The 22017-nt window shown below is 37.2% G+C and overlaps 1 protein-coding gene across 1 annotated transcript in view; it reads left to right on the forward strand.

The window, feature by feature from the left end:
• Positions 1-22017, forward strand: part of PIP5K1B (phosphatidylinositol-4-phosphate 5-kinase type 1 beta) — an 83235-nt gene that overhangs the window by 55092 nt on the left and 6126 nt on the right. Inside the window, exons 8-13 of the mRNA XM_032212451.1 lie at positions 3905-4116; positions 4731-4814; positions 4931-4979; positions 5579-5663; positions 7754-7909; positions 8608-8749. Of these exons, the coding sequence (XP_032068342.1) occupies positions 3905-4116; positions 4731-4814; positions 4931-4979; positions 5579-5663; positions 7754-7909; positions 8608-8749 (728 nt within the window). The remainder of the gene's footprint in view (positions 1-3904; positions 4117-4730; positions 4815-4930; positions 4980-5578; positions 5664-7753; positions 7910-8607; positions 8750-22017) is intronic.

Genomic DNA, 22017 nt, shown 5'->3' on the forward strand with positions numbered 1-22017 from the left:
AAATTGCTGTGAGAAAATAATGTGGCTGAAATGGAGTTACAGAAGCAAAAAGGCACCACTTCTAGCAAAGTCCCATGCTTATCAGCACACTGTGGTATTGTGTCAAGTCTTATTAGTGAGCATGAGGCCACCTTTTGTTTGGAAATCAAGCATGAAGTTGATGATCTAATAATCAGCTGCAAGCTCATCAGATGTTCTTCCTAACAAAGGACATTGTTTGTCACTGTAGTTTCTGGAAAGGAATATTCCATGAACTCAGGCAATTAGTGAGTATGTGGAATGCATAGACGTGTCTATTCAGGGAAGCCATATATCAATACTCTCTTATAAAGGTCAAAAGTTTAATTGCAATATAAAAATTATAAGAATGTTTTAAAAGTCCCTTACACTAAAACCAAACTATTTTAAGTGATGTAAAATGTGGACTATATGCCTAAAATATATTCACTTTAAAAGATTGCATATTGGGGGAAAAATACTTTCAGAGAGCCACCCCACTGCGTGTAGGATATAAATGATATGATGAACACTTACTCAAAATGTATTTTCTGTTTTCACTATTTGGATATTTTTTAGTCATTCATCTTTGAATTCCTAAAATGTTAGGAGGATAAGCAAGTTTAGGAGTTGTGTTTTGGTATATAAGTGACCTTGAAGAATATCTAGAAACTTCAGCTGCAGTGGCGTGAGCAAGATATGTGTGTTTCTGGTAGAACACGTATCATACCTCTGCTTCGTGAGCTGCACTAGTTACCAGTTTGTTCCCTAATCCAATTCAAGGTGTTGGTGTTGACGTTTAAGCCCTTTATGGCATCATCAGTTTTTTGAGAGACTGCCTTGTCTCAATTTTATTTACCTGTCCTATCAGATACAACAGATACATCAGATCCAGTATTACAGGTTCTGTCATCTAGGAAGCTATAGTTAGTAGGCCTAGGTGGTGGACCTTTTCTGCTGTGCTCTTCCCACTGTGCAATCTTCTTACCCCCTGAGGTTAGATTGCTCTAGTCATTGTTGAACTTCTAGAAGTCCTTCAAGACTTGGTTATGGCAGCAGACCTGGGGACTCCAGGGGACAGTAGAATTAATGATCTGGCTCTATTTTCTATCCCTTTTTCTATTATTCTTTGTTTTAGCTTGGCTTTTATAATTTCAATGTATTTATTAACTGATTTTAGCTCTGTTGTACGTTGCCCAAAGTTGCTTCTTTGTGAGATGGCTGACTATATAGTTAGTAAATAAATAATAATAATAATCATAAAATACATGGATTTAAGTGCATGGAGTGAATTTAGATGTCCATGCTATTTTATAGTGCCTGACAGCATTCTATCCTAAAATGTTGGGTGTAAATCATTGTGGTACTAGTAATATATAAAGAAAACCATTCATTCAATGACAATTCAAAATTATGGTGTCACAGAATGAAGGGATCTCCATAGTTAGGACACTGTATCGCCCCCACAGTCATGTGATCAAAATTTGAGCCTTAGCAGTCTGGCCTCACTTAAGAGATGGCATGAGCCTCATAGTGCATAGTGATGAGAGTGACTGGACTAGGCTGTTTGTGATTTCTTGGGACAGCAAGAAGTCCCTTCACACCATGCTGCTTGGGGTTGGGCTCTGGGGTCTGCTATGGCTCAGGACTTTTTGCAATCTCAGAGCTGCAACATTCTAATAAGCCCCTTTGTGCTATGGAGCTGGCCTGACCTGGGACTAGATTTCACATTGCATTGTGATTTACGGACTTCTTGCAACTTCAGAGCGGCAGTACGCCAAAAAGCTGCTGAGCCACAATGTACTCTTTCCTTGGCCTCCCTGTAGTTGCATGCATGCACTCTGAACATTATTTCCTTCAACTCCTTAGCTCGTGGTGCACTGCACACACACACACACACCAACTTGTGTGTGACCTGCCAACAGACCACCCAAGTCTTCCTGTGCTTCCTTGCAACAACTCCAGCTCCTTACCTGTGACTTCCTGCGGTTCCTGCTTTAATGACCCATTCATCAAGTTACAGTGGCAACTGGGACTGTTGATTGCTAAGCGATGTGGACACATGGTGTTGGGCTTTACAGTCACATTGCTTAGTGATAGAAATTCCCATCCCAATTGTGTTCATAAGTTGAGGACTACCTGTAAGAGGCCTCGGACTACTCTTTTATTGGCTCTAGAAGTAGATTGTGTTCCTCTGTTATAACTTGCTGGGAGCTAATTAACACTAAATCAATCTGACAGGTTTTAGGAAATTAATTGGGATGTTGCCATTGTATGGGTGATTTTACTTTTATTTTCTAATTTTGTATTGATTTACTCTGGATGTTTTAATTATTATGTTATATGGATCTTATTGTTCCACTAACCACTGACAGTTCTTGTGATACAAGAATATCAATCTAAATAAATGAGTATAAGATAAATCATATAAATGACTAATAAATAAAAGAACAGATTACTTCCTCACTGCTGTTGCTCACCATTCTGTGGTGTAATTGATAGAAATTCTTTCTCTCTAGAAGTGTGAATGTGTGCCCTCTTCCGTCTTCTTACCAAGTTTCCAAATTTGTTCATCTGTCATTCAGAATTTTGGAATTATATTTATCTCTTGTGCTTGAGATATGATATTGTGTAGATTTTATCTGGAATATTGGTTTTCAAGTTGGGAAAAAATAGGCACAGACTAGGATAAAAAGGAATGAAGTTCCAGTGTTCAAATTCATTAGGAAACAGCAATTGAGTAATTGTTATATAGAGTATAGAGAAAAATTAAATGTTATAAGGTTCCTCTTCAGCCTACATTTTTCAAACCAGAACTTCCAATATTTAGTCATTTTCTATTTTAAATTGGGTTATAATAATAGGAGATACATACACCACAACACTACTGTATTTATTCTCATGTGTCTTTTTCTTCATATATCATTTTTGATCCCACTGTATGGGAGAATGAGGTCAAATTCTCTTTTCATTAATATTCTAAGTATTAAGGGAAAGAGGAAAAGCAATTATGTCTCAAACCCTGAAGCAGTTTTGTATCAGCAGGAAACTCAAGTCAGATTTTAGTTTCATAGTTGATTTAATTGATTATACCAACCCCACCTCTCAAAAGATGTTGAAGAAGAAATAAGATAATGGTTCCTTTCCAAAAAAAATCCAGTTAATATCCAAGCCAAATATTAATATATGTTATAAATCAAAGCTTTTTCAGACTTTTGAACTCCTATATTCTGCTTTTGAAATTTACGGGCGATTTTAAAAAAAATTCTGAGAGGTCAAAATATATTACAAATATATATCTGAAAAATATTCCATATAGTTTTATCCCTGCCATGACAAAAACATGAAATATCTGTAATCTCCTCAAAGTAATATATATTTATAGCAGAATTTTATTTATTACTGCTATAAATATATATTACTTTGAGGAGATTACAGATATTTATGTTTATATGTTTGTATGTTTATATTGAATTTATTTATTTTAAATGGTTATAAATTTCATCATTTTGTGTTAAATAGCATACAGCTTAAAACAGAGCCCTTCTTACTCTACTAGTCACTTGCTTCCAGTTTGACACAGAGCTAGTGATATACATTTTTAAGTGTGTTTGTTCATTCAACTATGTATCTTTATAATTGTATTGCAGGGCACCCCACATTTTGCCACTTCACTCTTGGGCTTTGCGTGTTAAGGGTATATTAAAGCAAGAAAACTGTAGTGTTTTTTAGACATGAGGAACTCCTATTTAATCTGGCAAAAGAATTTTAAAAACTTAAATTTAGATGTGATCATTTTTATTGGGATATCAAATCAAAGGAATTATTTCTCTCTGTTCAATATTTCTTGTATACTCTTTCACAATTTGCCACATAATAGATTTCAGTCTAAAACATCTGATCCTAGGTGCTGGAAAGCTTTAAAATCATGGATTATAGTTTGTTGCTTGGCATCCACATCTTGGACAGTTCAGCAAAAGAGAGAGAAGGGGAGTTTTCTCAAAACACCTCTGACTCTAAACGCCCAGGAGGACAAAGAGTTCTTTATTCAACTGCTATGGAGTCCATTCAAGGTCCAGGAAAATCAGGGGACTGTGTCATCACAGAAAATACCAATACGTAAGTCCCTTAAAAAACAGCCCTTTGAAAACAAGAAGTTACTGGATTGTTTAATATTTTTCTTCAGTTTTGTGTACTACATTTAAAGTGGGTCAGACTTGCCTTCAGTTGGCGAACAATAAAACATAAAGACAAATGGACTTAAAAAAACCCCAAATGTTGCCTGCTAAGATCACGTTAGCCTCTGAGGATGCCAGACATAATTGCTGGCAAAGATCCCAAATAATTAGACCATGGCCTCTTAAGTCATCATCACCCCATCCCCGAAAATGTTAAGCCAAAAAACAATTGATTTATCTATGCATTTTATGTATACAAAATCACAGGAATATATCCTTAAATGCCTAGTATTATTTTGACACAGCTGTTTGAAAAATAATACACCAGAGGAATGCATAATCTTAATTTTCAGACATGGGGAAAAGTAGTCAAACTGAGGAGGGAAAGAGACTTGCTTAAATCCATTTTTGACAATTGTACAGCCCTTACCATATGGTGCAAACCTTTTCGCTACATATATTAAGAAGGACATTTTTAGCTGTTAATATATTTCTATGGTTACTTTAGAAAGTAGGCTTTACAATGACTTGCTATTATTTCGTTGTTTCTGTCAGAATGGGAGGCATTCCAGCTAAAAGCTACAGAGGAGAAAAACTGCTCCTATTTATGGGCATAATTGACATCTTGCAGTCGTACAGGTAAACTTAAAATAATACTCATTGCTTTCTGTGCAATTATTCGGTTAAAGCGGTATTGTAGCCAAAGGGAGGGATAATTGTTTATTAAACTTCTTTTTGTGGTATATTGTCATCAGGTTAATAAAGAAGTTGGAGCATTCTTGGAAAGCCCTTGTTTATGACGGAGTAAGTCATTTTAATGGTTTTTGGAATTATGTCAATGGTTTATGTAAAGTGGAAAACTCCTTTTTTGCCTCTATTCTGTTCAGCAATAAGAGCTGCATCTATTTTGTGCATAGAGCTTTGCCATCTCTTTAAACAACTATATCTAGAATGTCTTTTCATTTTGGGTGTGTCAGGAACTAACAGAACCACAGAGTTGAAAGGGACTTTGGAGGCCTTCTGGTTCAACCTCCTGCTCAATGATTTTAGACAAATGGTTGTTCAATCTCTTCTTTAAAACTTTCAGTTTTGGAGCACCCTCAATTTCTGGAGGCAAGTCTGGAAAAAAGCCGCTTTAGAAACTTTCTAGAGATTGTTGAATGTTTGTTTGTTTTTAATTTAAGAAAATAGCCTTCAAATTGCTTTTGTTTTTTTTTAATGAATGCAGTATTCTCTAAGTATTACACTACTTAATAAATTAATGGAATGCTAAAAATTTGCCAGTGAAAAGTCAACAGTGAAAAGAAAACACTAAATTTTAGTTTCATGTTCTGTTGTTTGATCTGTAGATTATATATCCTCTCCTCTTTTCTTACTGACAAAGCTTTTTTGTTTCTTTGTAGGATACAGTTTCAGTCCACCGACCAAGTTTTTATGCTGACAGGTTTTTAAAGTTTATGAGTACCAGAGTATTCAAAAAAAATCAGCGTAGGTACCACCATATTATGAACTAACTAAAGCCACTCTTACCATTATCTTTTTTTTCTAAAGGGGCCCCACTTGCATAATTACTTAATCTCTGAGGTTGGACTCACGGTACAGAATATAATATAAGTACTACAGGCTGATATTGTAAACTACTGCCATGGCAGTTGGTAAAAAAGCCTCTGGCTTCTTGGAAACTCCTCTATGCTTGTTGCAAGACAAAATGGATCTTGGCTTAGATGGAGCTTTGTTCTGATTAATAGGGGGTCCCAAATTATATACAAGTTCCAGATGACGATGCTTCCTGTTGCTCAAGTTTATAATTTCAAGTTTGCAGTTGAGTAAGCCTTGAGAGGGTAGTTCTGGATTATTAAAATATTCAGGATCACTGAAAATTCTTCCATGAATTTTCAAGATTTGGAGAAAACCAGTAGCTAATTAGAGTTGGCCTTCTGGTCAGTAAATAAACAAAGATGTTTTCAACAAATCATTGCCCAACTATTGAACACTAAGACAGAACAAAACAAAACTCAGTCACTTCAGCAGAGGTGCTTATTGATTGCAAATGAAATTTCCTTTTTGAAAGACATGTAACTGGAACTAAAGGAAGCTGAACCCTGGCTTGATTTCATGCACTCAAGCTGATGCCATCGACTGAATGATATATGTATATGTTTCAGGGGAAGTCCGTTCACCCCATGGAACATATTGGAACTCTGAAATTCCTCCAAGTCACTGCAGATACATAATTTTAATAGTGGGATTACACACAGCCTCTTGTATCTCCATTCTAGTGTTTTGTGGCTGTATTTTCTTTAGTATTCTGAGTATACTATTTTGAAAGTGGTTAGAGCAATTAATAGTGTGTGAACCTAATTACCAATCTTGTAAGTACATCTAGATCAGGGGTAGTCAACCTATTCATACCTACCGCACACTTTTGTATCTCTGTTAGTAGTAAAATTTTCTGACCGCCCACCAGTTCCACAGTAATGGTGATTTATAAAGTAGGGAAGTAACTTTACTTTATAAAATTTACGAAGCAGAGTTACAGCAAATCCCCACCGCCCACCATGAAAGCTGGAACGCCCACTAGTGGGCGGTAGGGACTAGGTTGACTACCACTGATCTCAATTCTTATAATATTCAATGTAAGGGATGTTATAAAATGTCTTTGAGATTGTTTACGCACTGCACTGCATACAAGATGCTATAAAAATTATCCTTAAGTTTTAATGGAGCCCTGTGTTACTCCATGATGTTTATATAATAATAATATGGGCAGATACTATTCTAGTCAGACTGATTTAGAAAATAATCTTGTTCATGCCATATCTCTGTCCAGTCCCTTCGATGGAGGAACATGCATTTGAGCTTAGCATTTCTTCACTGTGTAGGAGATGAATATTGGCTGGGTTAGGGGATAGCTTGGGTTCAATGTCTTTTTAATATTACTTAACATTCATTGGGCTGTTCTATCCAGAGAAGCAGCACCTTTTCAACTAGTGTAGAACTTTAGATACAGATAACATTTCCTATTTACACAGGAACAGATCAATCTTTGAATCTTATTATAAAAATGAATATTACAGCTCATCACATTAAATTACACAATGCAGTTCTTAAATCATTTTGGCTATCCAGAAAAATGAACTAAGATTGAATTTTACTTTGGATTACACTTTGAATCTCTTTTTCCCCTTTACATTATATGCAAGATTTTTTTTTTGTCTATACTGCCATAAAGTTGTTTCTCTTGTCCCAGATACAAAAATTGAACAAATGCTATTCATTGTTATAACCTATACTTAGCCTCTTAGGAACGCCTTGCCATATAAAAGTTGAGTTCAAGTTTTATTAACCTATAACTAAAATCTGCTATTTGTCACATTTATACTGGCACATACTATGGATTTTTTCTGAAGACAAATGATTGTGTCATATTTATGATAATGGCAGTTATTTGAGTAAAATCTGTTCAAGTCTCTTTTGGGACATCCAGTGAAAGGAAGTGTTTGTATAATAATGGAAAGTTGGCTATAAAAATAATCTATATTTACATTACTTTCATTATCTCCCTTTTAAAACCCCAGTTCTGAAGTCATCTCCTTCCAAGAAACGATGCAATTCTATTGCTGCTCTAAAAGCTACATCACAAGAATATGTGTCAGTAGTTAGCCAAGACTGGACAGATGAAAAGCATGATTTACTCACAGAAGGACAAAGTTACTGTAGCCTTGATGAAGAAGGTAATTTTCAGTAGAATAAGATGCTCTAGATTCCAAAACTAGCATTCTTTGCCAAAAGGAAGAAGTGATAGTTTTAGAATAGAGGTGCACATTCTGGTATTCCAGAAGAATAGTAAATAGTGAAACACCCTAATTCCCTACATAAGAATCTCCAGACTCCTTTCAAAAGCCGTCAAATTGATTTTAAGTCTTCTGAAAAGTAATATTAATTATATTTGCATTTAATCAAATCACATTAAATCCAGCTTTTATGCTAGACTATTTCTCTCAAACGAGCCCCCTGCTATATCAACCAAAACTCAAATGCAATCCTTCACTTGAAATAATTGTACACCTCTTGTGTAAAATGGAAAAAAAAGTTTTAAGCTTTTCTGAAGATAATAGATAATAATAGCAGATTACCTAAAACAAACCCCAACTTAATATGCATTAAGATTGAGCGTTATCTTAACACACTGTATATCAAGATCTTTGGTTCAAAGGCAGAATGCAATAATTTAAAAGGATTTAAAAGGAAGGCACACCCAGCCACAATATTCATATAACTTTATAAACCCCTATTTAATAAAGCTGTGGATGATCACACAAACAGCATTTTTATATCTAATGTATGTGTTTTCACAGCAAGTAAGCCCTTAATTTTTTATATACACTAATTTCTCTGCAGGAGTGACTTTTTTCCCTTTTTTCCTATACAGTATTAGCCTCCCGACATCCAGATTTAGTGCCAAGCACAGCATCTCTGTTTGAAGCCGCTTCTTTAGCAACCACAATTTCTTCCTCTTCTCTCTACGTAGATGACCCTTATCAACATGACGGAACTAGGTTTTATTCAAACAGGTAATCTGAATATTCACTTTTTACTGTACTATGGAAGGATGGATTACCTTGCCAGGATCCCAATCAAATTACAGGTAGTCCTTTGCTTAGCAAAGTTACAAAAACACTGAAAAAAGTGACTTACGAGTCTTTTTCACATTTATGACCATTGCAGCATCCCATGATTATGTGACACCAAAATTTGCCTGCTTGGCAACTGGCACAAATTTATGATGGTCATCTGATAGCAAAAGCACTTAAGACTTATATACCGCTTCACAGTGCTTTAACAGCGCTTTCTGTATTCACCTTTGTGATCACTTTTTGCGACCTTCTGAACAGCAAACTCAATAGGGAGGCCAAATTCACTTAACAACCATGTTACTATTATAACAACTGCAGTGATGCACTTAACAACTATGGCAAGAAAGGTTGTGAAATGCGGCAAAACTCACTTAGCAATTCTGTTCAGTTGTGTTTGTCAAGTCGAGGACTACCTGTAGTTGTCATACTATTCTCCTAGCAATGGAAACAGTTAATCCAAAGTCTCTCAGAATCTGATTCATAGTGTTTATGAAAGGTCTAAGGCAGTGATGGCTAACCTTTTACCCATTGCATGCCAGAAGCGGAAGGAGCGCAGGGGGATCGTGCATGGGTATGCACAGCTCCCCGGACATGTGCGCACAACCCCCACCCTCCCCTCGCTTTTGGCGCACATTTTGGCCAAAAAACAACCCAACGCGCAAGCCAGAATTTGGGAATGGATTTCTGGGTTGCCTGTAAAGCCATTTTTTGCGCTCCGGAGGGATAAAAACAGCCCAATGCACAAACCGGAAGTCCGTTCCCGAATTTCTGGTTTGCACGTAGGTTTTTTTTTTCACCCTCTGGAGGCTTCAGGAAAGCCTTTGGAGGTCGAAAAATGGCTGAAAATGAAGGGCGAAGTTAGTTGGGCAGCGTGCACATGCGCGCTGAAGCTGACATGGCAACACCTCGCGTGCCTTAACAAATGGCTCCGTGTGTCATCTGTGGCACACATGCCATATGTTCGACATCATGGGTCTAAGGTTACAACTCAAATGTTCCAGTGAGCACTATACTTTGAGGATGACAACCTTTTAAGCAGTCTTGCTGCAAAACTGATTTGGTTTTTTTGCGCATTCTAGGTGCAAATGAGATAAGGCTTGTCTATTTTGAGAAGGTGGTAGAATATCTGCTAATAGTTTTGGTAATAGCTGCCAAATCTCTCATTCCCACACCAGATTTTTAAACTCTGTAGCACCTCAATCAGTGCAAATGTTGGTCCTCTCTGGGCTTTTTGGAACCTTATTTAAACTAAGTTCAAAGTATTTTTGTGTGAATAAGTGTGAATAACATTGCAGGCTATGTTTTATTTTGCACCCTGTATTGGTTAGTATCAAGTTCCCATTTTTTTCTTCCCCATTTAACTATTGGGCAAAATGCTTCAGAAATCCCCTAAACTACAACTTAAATTAGCTGTTATTTTCAGAATAGAAAATATTTTTTTTTAAAAAAGAATTGATTGTTTATGTAAATTCTGTTAGGGAATTAGGAATTAAGATATAATTAAGATATACTTAATGTATAATTAAGAATATTATACTCCATACCTCATTGACTGGAAACCTTTTAAGGTGCTGTGTATCCCTATTGGGAGATGAGCTAACTTCAGTGACAGCTTTAGCTGCTTACATTTAAACTTGTTCTTCTAAATGCTGCAAGAATTTCTGGAAAGCTGCCTTTGAAAAGAAACAGCAGTGTTAGTTTTGGATAAGGGAAAATCGTCCAAATAAATGTTATATATTAAAACCATATTGTTGACTTTAAAGTGAAACTCTCTTCTACTACATAACATATTACCAACATAAAATAAACTATATATAAAGGTGAAACTCGAAAAATTAGAATATTGTGCAAAAGTTCATTTATTTCAGTAATGCAACTTAAAAGGTGAAACTAATATGTGAGATAGACTCATTACATGCAAAGCAAGCAGTGATGTGTCATAATTGTGATTATTATGGCATTCAGCTCATGAAAACCCCAAATCCACAATCTCAGAAAATTACAATATTACATGCAATCAATAAAACAAGGATTGTACATAGAACAATATCGGACCTCTGAAAAGTATAAGCATGCATATGTACTCAGTACTTGGTTCGGGCCCCTTTTGCAGCAATTACTGCCTCAATGCAGCATGGCATGGAAGCTATCAGTCTGTGGCACTGCTGAGTTGTTATGGAAGACCAGGATGCTTCAATAGGGGCCTTCAGCTCTTCTGCATGGTTCGGACTCATGTCTCTCATCTTTCTCTTGGCAATGCCCCATAGATTCTCTATAGGGTTCAGGTCAGGCGAGTTTTGCTGGCCAATCAAGCACAGTAATCCCACAGTCATTGAACCAGGTTTTGGTGCTTTTGGCAGTGTGGGCAGGTGCCAAGTCCTGCTGGAAAATGAAATCAGCATCCCCATAAAGCTCGTCTGCAGAAGGAAGCATGAAGTGCTCCAAAATTTCCTGGTAGACGACTGCATTGACCCTGGACTTAATGAAGCACAGTGGACCAACACCAGCAGATGACATGGCTCCCCAAATCAATACAGACAGTGGAAACTTCACACTGGACTTCAAGCATCTTGCAGTATGTGCCTCTCCATTCTTCCTCCATACTCTGGGTCCTTGGTTTCCAAATGAGATGCAAAAGTTGGTCTCATCAGAAAAGAGGACTTTGGACCACTGAGCAACAGACCAGGTCTGTTTTTCTTTAGTCTAGGTAAGACGCGTCTGACGTTGTTGTTCAGGAGCGGCTTGACAAGAGGAATACGACATTTGAAGCCCATGTCCAGGATCCGTCAGCATGTGGTGGCTCTTGATGCACTGAATCCAGCCTCAGTCCACTCCTTGTGAAAGTCCCCAACACTTTTGAATGGCCTTTTCCTGACAATCCTCTCCAGGCTGTGGTCATCCCTGCTGCTTGTGCACCTTTTTCTTCCACACCTTTCCCTTCCACATAACTTTCTATTAATGTGCTTTGATACAGCACTTTGGGAACATCCAACTTCTTTTGCAATTAGCTTTTGAGACTTTCCCTCCTTATGGAGGGTGTCAGTGATGGTTTTCTGCACAACTGTCAGGTCAGCAGTCTTTCCCATGATTGCGATTCCTACTGATCCAGACAGAGAGACCATTTAAAGGCTCAGGAACGCTTTGCAGGTGTTACGGCTTAATTAGCCATAAACAATCTGCGTGTGAGATGTATGTGTCCATCTACAGTGTCATGTACATAAATCCTCTTCAAATTCTCCCAACATCTTGCAGCAGAATTTTCTCCACGAATATGAACTAATAGTTGGTCATTCAGTGTTAGACCAATAATACACAATGCCCGTTCGTTGCTTTGCTGAAAATCTGCTATCTTCTTGGCATCATCATCATTATCTGGATTCTAAGCAGTTACATCCGGTGGATTCTGTACAGCATCCCATAAACCTTCCCTACGCAGGAGTAGACTGCATTTCATAGACCAGGAAACATAGTTTGCTCCATCCAACCGGGTTATCATCGATAGGCTTGTTGATGGGTCGCTCGCCATCTTCTCCAGGATAGTGCAATCACTAAAATAAACAGCTATCTGTATGCGGTATTGCGTATCAACACCAACTCTCCTTTAGCTACGTCTGGTACACTCTGGGCCCATAACCAGTGTTTGGTAAGCTCCCCGTTGGGACAGCGAGTACGTTCAGGGAAGTGTGAGAGTTGTGTTGGAGAACACACAAACCAGCATACAGAGATACTGCAGTTTAAATAGGCTTTTACTTTCGTAGAAATAGAGGTATCAGAGTCCTTCAAACAGTCCAAGTCATACACGGATAAGTCAGTCATCAATGTCTTTCAGTTAAGGAATAATCCAAATAACATAGTCCAGTATCATATAATCAGTTCAGTACTCAAAGTTTGCTAGCAGTTGCAAAACTTACAATAGCTCACGGCACTTTCTAACAGCCAGCATCTAAAACACTCAGATCAGATCAGCCCAGCATCTAATGAAACAGAGAGCTAACAGTCATTCTGGCTCCCTCTTATAGCCGATTGAGGAAAACAGCAACCCATCACATTTTACAGTATAATTTAAAGAAACAGGTACAGCATTGCTATATGATTTATATATTGCCAACTCAACCGTTAGATTATATTCCTAACAAACATGTTATTTTAGGAATCTACCTGCCTCACAATTCTGCTTTTGGTGGGTGCATTACTCAGAACGCTGACATCTTCATTTTATATCTCCATGGCTATTCGGACTATAAAAACTAGAAAGTACATTCATTAGTAGAAGGCAGGAAATCCTGGCTTGGAATTATTACTGTACTTATTGTAGCGTGAACAGGTTGAGACAGAGTCCTTGTAACAGTTACCGTGTGGGATTTCAATGCTGACAACAGGTTGAGATGACAACCAAGTGAAGTGCCCAGAAAAGATATTGACACATTTGGGCGTGGTGGCTGGATGCTACATTTCACCTTTAAGTGGGGCCTTCCTTCAATATCACAGTAGGTGACAGAACAAAGGAAGCTGATTGAATCTGGAACAAATGAAATAATTGGCCTTGTTTATAATTGAAATAGGAAGCCCATAGGCTATTCCCAGTCTGCAGACTACATTGGGAAATAAAAACAGTATTTCCATGTTATTGCCAAGATCACAACTTCTGTACGTCTGTGTAATCACAAGAATAATTATTTTACATTCCAGAAAGTGAAAAGTTCTAACCAAATACCAGTTGAGCTTATTTCTAAGCTTGTTGCACTGGAATCTTGCTATTTTGTGGGTTTTTATAGAAATGCCTGCCTAGAAAAGGAATAAATGAATAAGTGATAATGCTACTTCAGCACTCTGTTGCCAAGCTTAAAGATTTGTAAAGTATTTTTTATTACAAAAGAACAAAAGTTGGTGTTAGATTTTAATTACCTTCTCTAGGAATTATGTAAGATTTTTATATTAGTTTAGTTCTATATTACACGTAGTATAAAATTCCGCGTATGTATTTTCTGTGGAATTACTGAAGCAAATCTTCTTAACATTTCTCTGTGATGCTCTTTCTTAACCCTATGTATCACATTAGGAATTATTTAATACAATTCTAACTTGCCAGGTGCAAACATTCCATTTTAATATCCAAAACCTGCACAGTTATGAATGTGCATCTGATCTGAACAAAATCCAAATATAAAACCAGACATAATTGGATCTTGAAAAAGCAAAGGAAAAGAGCAGTTTCTAAAATTTCAAATCCATATCAATGATTGCTACCATCTGGAAAGAATCTGCATCCTGAAAATTCAGGATTTCCTTGTGCCTCTCAAAGGCAAATAGCTTTGGTGATATTTTTTGGAGGAAGAAGTGTCCCTTACCCTACATTTCTAAAGACTCAAATTTATTTTCCAGTTTTTATGGCTAACCTGTGCAGTCCTGTGCATACTACCATCAGTTGTCACATAGACATTCATGAAGATTCAGAAAGTAGACAAAGCAAAGCTGTGTCTTGGTTCCAAAATCAAACAAGCTCAAACTTGTACAGTTCTATCTATCCAAAGTGTGTCTTTCTAGCCAAAATGAGGATGCAAAAATATTTTCCTCTCCCCCCTCTATACACTCTTAAGGGGATTATAAAGTCAAATAATATGATTAGTATTTTATCTACGGAAATATTTTGTAATGACGGTGGTTTCTTTCACTAAAGAAATTAATTAAATTGAGATATATGCTGGTGCGTTTATTTTTCTATGGCTTCACAGTGACTTTCACGGGGGGGGGGAATTCTGCAGTATTCTTAGTGCTTAAAAAGGTTTGATACCACTATTAACTGATAAATAATAGGAATTCTTGCAACTAAATAAATGTTTTATCATTTTCAATTAAAACCATATTTTTTTAAATAGAAAAGTTTAGAAATGTTAAAAATATGTATAGTACAATGATCAGATACTTCAAATAAAAGGATAATTACTGCAATCAGTTGCTCATTCTAGATAGTTTTATATAGATTCCCAAATAAACAGGGCATCAAGAGAATGCTTATGCTAACTTTTCTGAATCAGTTCTTGATACGAGGAATGCCAAAATGGCAATGTGGAATATGGTTCAAAGTATTATGAGCAATATAGAACATGGGAAGTATTCCATCTCTGGAATTCCTGTGCATTAATTTCCGAACCATTGTAATTACTGGTAAATATATTCATTAATATATTCATTAATCAAAATAGCTGGTAGGAGCTAAAAGCAGGTACTTAATGTAAGCAACAACAACTATATCAAGGCTCTTGCAAAGTATTTTTTCAAATACTTTTGGAAAGTTTTTAAGTGAGTTTAGTTATGACACAGATCAAATAACTTGAAATTACTGCAGTTGCACAATTCCTGTGGACCGGAAAGCAACCCTTTGGACACATTCTGTGAGGATTATTTAACATGTTTCTGTCCCATTGCAATTAAACCGATTCTTGATGGTTTCTATGGAATGTAAATAGAAAAAAACCAAAAGCATCCAGGGTTGCTACACTTAATATCCATGGAATGTAATTAATGACATCAGCAAAGGCATGGTCAAAAAGAACAAAAATAAAAGTAAAAGATGACATCATAAATAAGCTCAGAGAAAGTTCTCTAAAACAATTCAGATTACAACCATTTTGGAAAATCAGGGTATAGTTTGATATCTACTGGGAGGCTGATTCACAATGTTTACGCTGCCGCAAAAAAGCACTACTTCTTCCGGTCAGCATCCCAAACCACCTTCTTGAAAATATGAGATGCAGTAGTCTTACCTTTGTAGCTTAGGCAAATGTTGCTTGGAGTAGGTAGTATCCACTGTCCCCAATAAAATATCAGTAATGCAGATATGCTTCTGCCCTAACATAGATTTGGTAACACAAAAGAACCTCTAATTGCAATCCATTTTGTTCCAATGTAGAGAAGAATACATTGAAGTATCAATTCTATTCATTGCTTTTGGTAAAAACAGGGGTGGTATTCAGCAGGTTCTGACTAGTTCTGGAGAACCGGCAGTGAAAATTTTGAGTAGTTTGGAGAACCAATAAATACCACCTCTGACTGGCCATGCCCCCATCTATTCTCTGCCTCCCGAGTCCTAGCTGATCGGGAGGAAATGGGGATTTTGCAGTAAACTTCTGGAGTGGAGAGGGAATGGAAATTTTACAGTGTCCTTCCCCTGCCATGCCCACCAAACTACGCCCACAGAACCGGTAGTAAAAAAAATTTGATTCCCCCCATTGAAATTGTAGTGTTCTGCAGAAGAATAATTGTAACAAATTTAGATTCAGAGCTATAGGCTGTTCCAATTACATAAGTAACCTTGTTATTATATGTTTGTATGTAGAACTTTCCTTATGATTTTATAATGCAGGATTCTTGTTTACATTGAAGTATTTGCTTCTATATAAATATTCCTTCTGCAGACAGTATTTGTATGAGTAACCCACCTTTTTATTGATGTTACAGTGCAATTTTACTTAGGACAGCAACTTCTCAATATTCCTTTCTTGCTGAAATCTATATATATAAATAACTTACTAGAACTTTTGTGTGGCTTTTTTGTAGTTGACAATATATCATGCTAACATAGGGAGGGTTTTATTCAGTAAAGATTCAATATTCTTGGGACTTCCTGTGGGAGGAGCCTGTCGCCGAGGAGCTCAACGGAGCCCCTCTTAGAGTTCTGGTCTGTATATCTAATTAAGATCAATAGATATCATCCCTTTCTGGCAGAAAGGGACAGGCAGCAGCTCAGGTGTTAGGATTTATTCGTAGTTCACAGCCCTTTTCCTTTTTTTTTGGGCTGCGAACAGAGAATAGATCCAGCGTAACTGAGCTCTTATCTCCAGCCAGTTCTTCGCAGCTGCCTTTTTGCAGCCTTAGACAGCCGACTCCCACACTCAGGACAATGATAAATTGTTTTTAAGATAATACGAGCGGGTCTCACTTCTGTGATGTGTTTTTTTTTTTTAACTATCTAAACACCAGCCTTGTTCTTCCTTTGAACTTCTCTGCGCAATTGGGATACAAAATGGCGTTTTTACTGTGTTGGTGATTGATGACGTAATTAACTGGCTTTATTTCCACGGAGACCGCTACTCATTAATGAGCAAAATCTACAAATAATTTATTGAGAACTGACCAGCTGAAGACACTGTTTATCTGTCTACTCTCAGATTTTATCTATAATGTCTCCCAGGTCTAAACAGGCAAAAAAATCCTCCCCCCTCGTGCTTAAAGAACTTGTTACCAAATCGCTGCCTTTGTCTCCTACGCCATCTACTGGAGATTCTTTGACACAGGAGCTTCTCTTTCAAATAATTAATGACTTTAGAAAAGAAATTAAAGAATTTGTGTTGGATTTATGCGATAAAATACAGACCAAAATTGCCCAAATAAATGTGAATATGTTTGAAGTCACGTCTACTTTAACAGATTATATTGAAGAAATGGAGACGAAATTGGAAACTTTGGAGGGGGCTAATTTTAATTTGACTTCTAATATTCAAGCTTTACAACAAGAGATTATTAATAATCAAACACAACTTACAATGATAAATTATAACAGAAAGGCGTTTGCAATAAGAGTCAGAGGACTGCCTGAAAAGAAAGGAGAAAATTTGAAACAGACTTTTGTAGAAGCTTTCAGCCAAGTGGTGGGAGGTCCGGGACTTAATTTTGATTGGAATATTCGAAAAATCTATCGCCAAAATTCGCATGTAGCAGAGCAACGACAGCTTCCAAGAGACATAATTATATATTTTTTCACAAGAGAATCCAGAAACGCGATCTCACAAAAGTTTTATAATAGCAGGCTCCGAATCGATGGCCACGATTTGTTCGTCTTTAAAGATATCCCGCTTCAGATGCTGCAAGCAAGGAGAGGCTATACTTTTTTTTAACCCAAGAACTTAGAAATCGTCAAATAAAGTATAAATGGGAAGCTCCAGTTGGAATTACAGTTACATTTGAAAATCAAAGATTTCGTATTAATTCTGTTTCGGAAGCTCGGGACTTTTATTATAAAACTCTGAAGGCGGGGCTTCTTGACTCACTCAGAAGCGCGGAAGGACAAGGTGAAGGAAAGATAAGCAGCAAGTCACTTGGTTACAAGAAGGAGGGAGTTGTTCTCCCCCTACTGGAGAGGCAGAAGAGCGGAAACTGAGGATTTAGTCATATTTTCAAAGCAGCGGGACACGTGGTTATAAGGCAGAGGGTTGCCTTTTCTTTCCGGAAGGGCAGAAGAGCAAAGAATATAGACCCAGCGACGTCTTTAAAATACTTTCTAAGCTTTTGGACTGATTAAAACTTTAGGATTTCTGTTTGGTATGAAATGGTAAAGCTGTGTACTGATGAGGAATGGAAAGAAGCATTGCTTATTCTAGACAGATATTATACGGGACTTTTACAAGACTTATTTGAATTTCAATCCAAACTGCGCATGAAGTGTTTTCTGTGAGGAAAGCGGGGACTAAGATTTATTTGAATTGCGGTTTGGGATGAATGGAGTTGGGAAGACTGGGGCAGAAAGGAAGGTGAAGCGGAATATTGATGAAGGGATCTTGGGATTGAACGAACTGGTATGGATTTTGGGCACACATTTTACGAATTTACATGTTTGAAGTATAACATAAAAAGCTCAGGATTTTAAAGTGAAGAGCGAGATCCTAATCTTATGCAATTTGGGCTTGGGAGGAATGGAGACGTGAAACGAAGGATAGGAAGATGAGTAGCGAAAGTATGAAGATAAATTGATTTTTGTATAAACTAATATTTGAATATAAGGTTAAGAAAGGCTATCTGGAGAGTCTACAGGAAGATGGGGGTAAATATCAAAGAAGTAAGGGACGAGGACAAAATATAAATGGAATGATTCACACTGTTTAAATTTTAAGAATGATGGGAGGCTGAGCATAATGCAAAAGATTTTTCAATTTTTTTTTTTAATTTACTTTTTTGTTTTTCTTTTTTTTTCTTTTTCGGAGTGTTCTTTTTATTTTATTTTCATTATTATTGTTAATAAGATATTTTGAAGGTGAATGGTACTGAACTGTGCCGGGTGTGTGACTTGGGAAGTCGGAGGGGGTTAGGGAGGGGGGTTCATTGGGGGTGGGTGGGTGGGTGGAGATATAGTTTCAATATATAGAATAAGAAGAATACACTTGTATACTGTTGTTCCTTATCTCTTCTTTTTATTTTTCTCTTTTTTTTTTCTTATTGCTTTTTTCCTTTCTTTTTTCTTTTTGGCGTAAGGAATAGAGAAATGCACCATAGTGAGAAGTAGAGGAAAGGAAGAGGGAGAAGTAAGGAGGGAGGAAGAGGGGAATGTAAGGAGGATGAGAGGGGAAGGAGGGTGAGGAAGGCGAGAAAGGAAGATAGGAGGGGAAAGGGAAGTAGGAGGGGTGATCGTTGGAGGGAGAAAGGAAAGTTGGAGGGGGAGAAGAAGGGGTGTATGAAAGCGATAGGTTGGGTTTATGAGTTGTGTTTAGGTTGGGGTTTTTTTTTTTTTCTTACTATTATATTATTATTATTGCAAATATCCAGTATATAAGTGAATGTACAAAATTGAAAATGAAAATGAATAAAACATTTAATATAAAAAAAAAAAGATTCAATATTCTTGTGTTGGGACATCAATTGTTACCGGTTGGGTATTAAAGACTCAGTGTTAGCAACAGTTAATCTTCCACCAGGTTATTTACATCATATTAGACTAAAATCACTGAAAGATTGTTTTTTGTTTTTATCTTTATTAGGTATTAATTTAAGGGAAAAATAGTATGTTGTATTTTCCATGTGCAATATGCAACTGTGTGTTTGAAATGTCTCTAAAACATAGAAACACAAATGTTTCTAATCCATAATTGCAACAATTTTTTCATGATTTCTAAATACAATTGTGGCTATAAATTGTACCTGAATGTAGGTAACTTTTGCAGAAGAGTCATGGTGGGTACACAAGAAATTACTCTAATGCAGGGTTGTCAAACTCGATTTCATTAAGGGCCACATCAGGGTTGTCTTTGACCTTGGGGGCGGGGTAGGGGGGGCATGGCCAGCTCAGTGTCACTCGTGTTGAGGGCACCTGTGTGGCCTGAGCCAGGGAAAACAGAGCTTGAGAGGGCCATGCCCGTTCCATTTTTGCTGGCAAAGGGTTGCAGGAGGCAGTTGCAGCTGAAAACGGAGCTCTGGAGGGCCATGCACCATGGGTCGGTCCTTCACTGTTTCCAAGGCAGCCCTGCGGGCCATATCTAAGCACCTTGTGAGCCGTATATGGCTTGTGGGCCTTGAGTTTGACCCTCCTGGTCTAAGGGAATAGATAGACTAACTATACAACCTAAAATAGCTTTGCCTGAAGAGCACCACCTATACCACAAAACGGTGTTAAGTTTATTGGAAAACAAGTAATTATTTTCTGCAAGGAAGCACAGAGTTATTTTCAGGGCAGTGTTCTTCATCTTTCTACTCTTTTATGGCTTATTGTTCTTTGCTCCTTCACTGTTATAGCATCTGGTTTCTTTGTGGAGTACACATGGGGATGATCAAAGCCACGTGAGGCAAGAAAGTTAACGCTAATTTGAAGCTAGGTGCCAGTATGATGGTGCCCTTGGGAGCAAGTAAGATCAAGATAGATGGATGGTTTTAAAAGGAATGCCAAAATGTCATTTGAAAAGTGAGGTATTTTCAGTATTGTGAAAAATATTTCCCCAAACCCTCTGAGTTTATCTTCCTTCATTTCAGCAGAACATCAATTTTCAAAGTTTTCTGGGAAAAACAATAAGCAACAATAGTGTTAGCAAACTATTGCCAGGAAGAAGAGTTAATATTTCTCTGAAATAAAAATAATAATCTTGGAAGAGCCAGTTGATATTAGTGTAGAGTTAGTATCTTGTCTCACCCATGTCCTGGAAATATAAATGGGTATTTTGTTAGTTAAACTGAACTGAATTGGATCGATTTAATAATATTAAATGTTGTAAGAAATATCAGTAATTTATGTTTTGCCATGATGTGCAAGATTTATTGCACGATGTGATGGAATTTACACCAATTTACCATGCAGATTTAAATTCTGAAATTTCTGCATGTCTGCTATATAGGTAGATAATAAAGCCTAGATATTATCAATTGGTTTTTTATCTAATTTGGCACTTCTTATAAAACCATTCATCTATTTTGATCTCACCTATTCTTAAAAGAAACATCATACTGGCTCCTAAGTTCAAATTAGTGTTACTTTCTCGCCTCATATGGTTTTCATCATAATCCTCCTACAAAGGTTTTTTAAAAAAGTAAAGGAGTCACTGCAGATTTTACTCTGCTAGGTGTTGCTATCTATAGGGGACAGTAGGGGGCAGTAGTCATCTCCATTTCAAGGTCATTGAGCCAGCTGTGTGAAGATATTTCTGTGGCCATGTGGCCAGCATGACATCACTGAGCGCTATTACCTTTCCACCAAAGTGGTGCCTACCTATTCATCTACTCACATTTGCATGCTTTTGAACTGCTAGGTTGGCAGAGATTGGAGCAAGTAACTCAAGCTTACCCCATTACGTGGTGCTCAGTCTCAAGTCTGGGGTGCAGGCTTTCCAGCCAACAAGCCTGGCATTTTAACTATTGAGCCACTGTGCTTCCATCTTCCTACAAAGGAGTATAACCAATTTCCCTTGGAGGTGTATTTCAAAACTTACTAAGCATTCTGTTTAAAATAAGAATCCAATAATAATTGAAATTCAAATTAAGAATATCTATCTGTCATTTATGGTATATCTTTGATTAGATATGCGTGATGAACTAAATACACCTAACTGTAAGAATTAATTTTGATCAATCCATGCTTGGAATAGACAGAAGATCATGGAGAATAGCAGTACTAATATCCTAGGGGTCTTTCAAATCCAGATAGACAGGCAGATACTGGCAACTCAAGAGTACATTGTGGTACTAGGTAAGGACTAAAAGACAGCGATGGTGATAGATGTAACAGTGCCAAATGACAGCAACATCAGAAAGAACCAGTATGAGAAATTGGAGAAATACCAGGGTCTGAAGGACAAACTAGAGGAGATGTGGAAAGTAAAGCCCAATGGTTGTAGGGCTGTGACTCCTAAGCTGTGAGAATGGCTTCAACAGATCCCAAGGAGAACATCAGAACTCTTTGTCCAGAAGAGGGAAGTGCTAGGAACAGCTAAGATGTTGAACCCTCAAACTCC

Source organism: Thamnophis elegans, chromosome 3, assembly GCF_009769535.1.
Source record: "Thamnophis elegans isolate rThaEle1 chromosome 3, rThaEle1.pri, whole genome shotgun sequence".
Classification (NCBI taxonomy): Eukaryota; Metazoa; Chordata; class Lepidosauria; order Squamata; family Colubridae; genus Thamnophis; species Thamnophis elegans.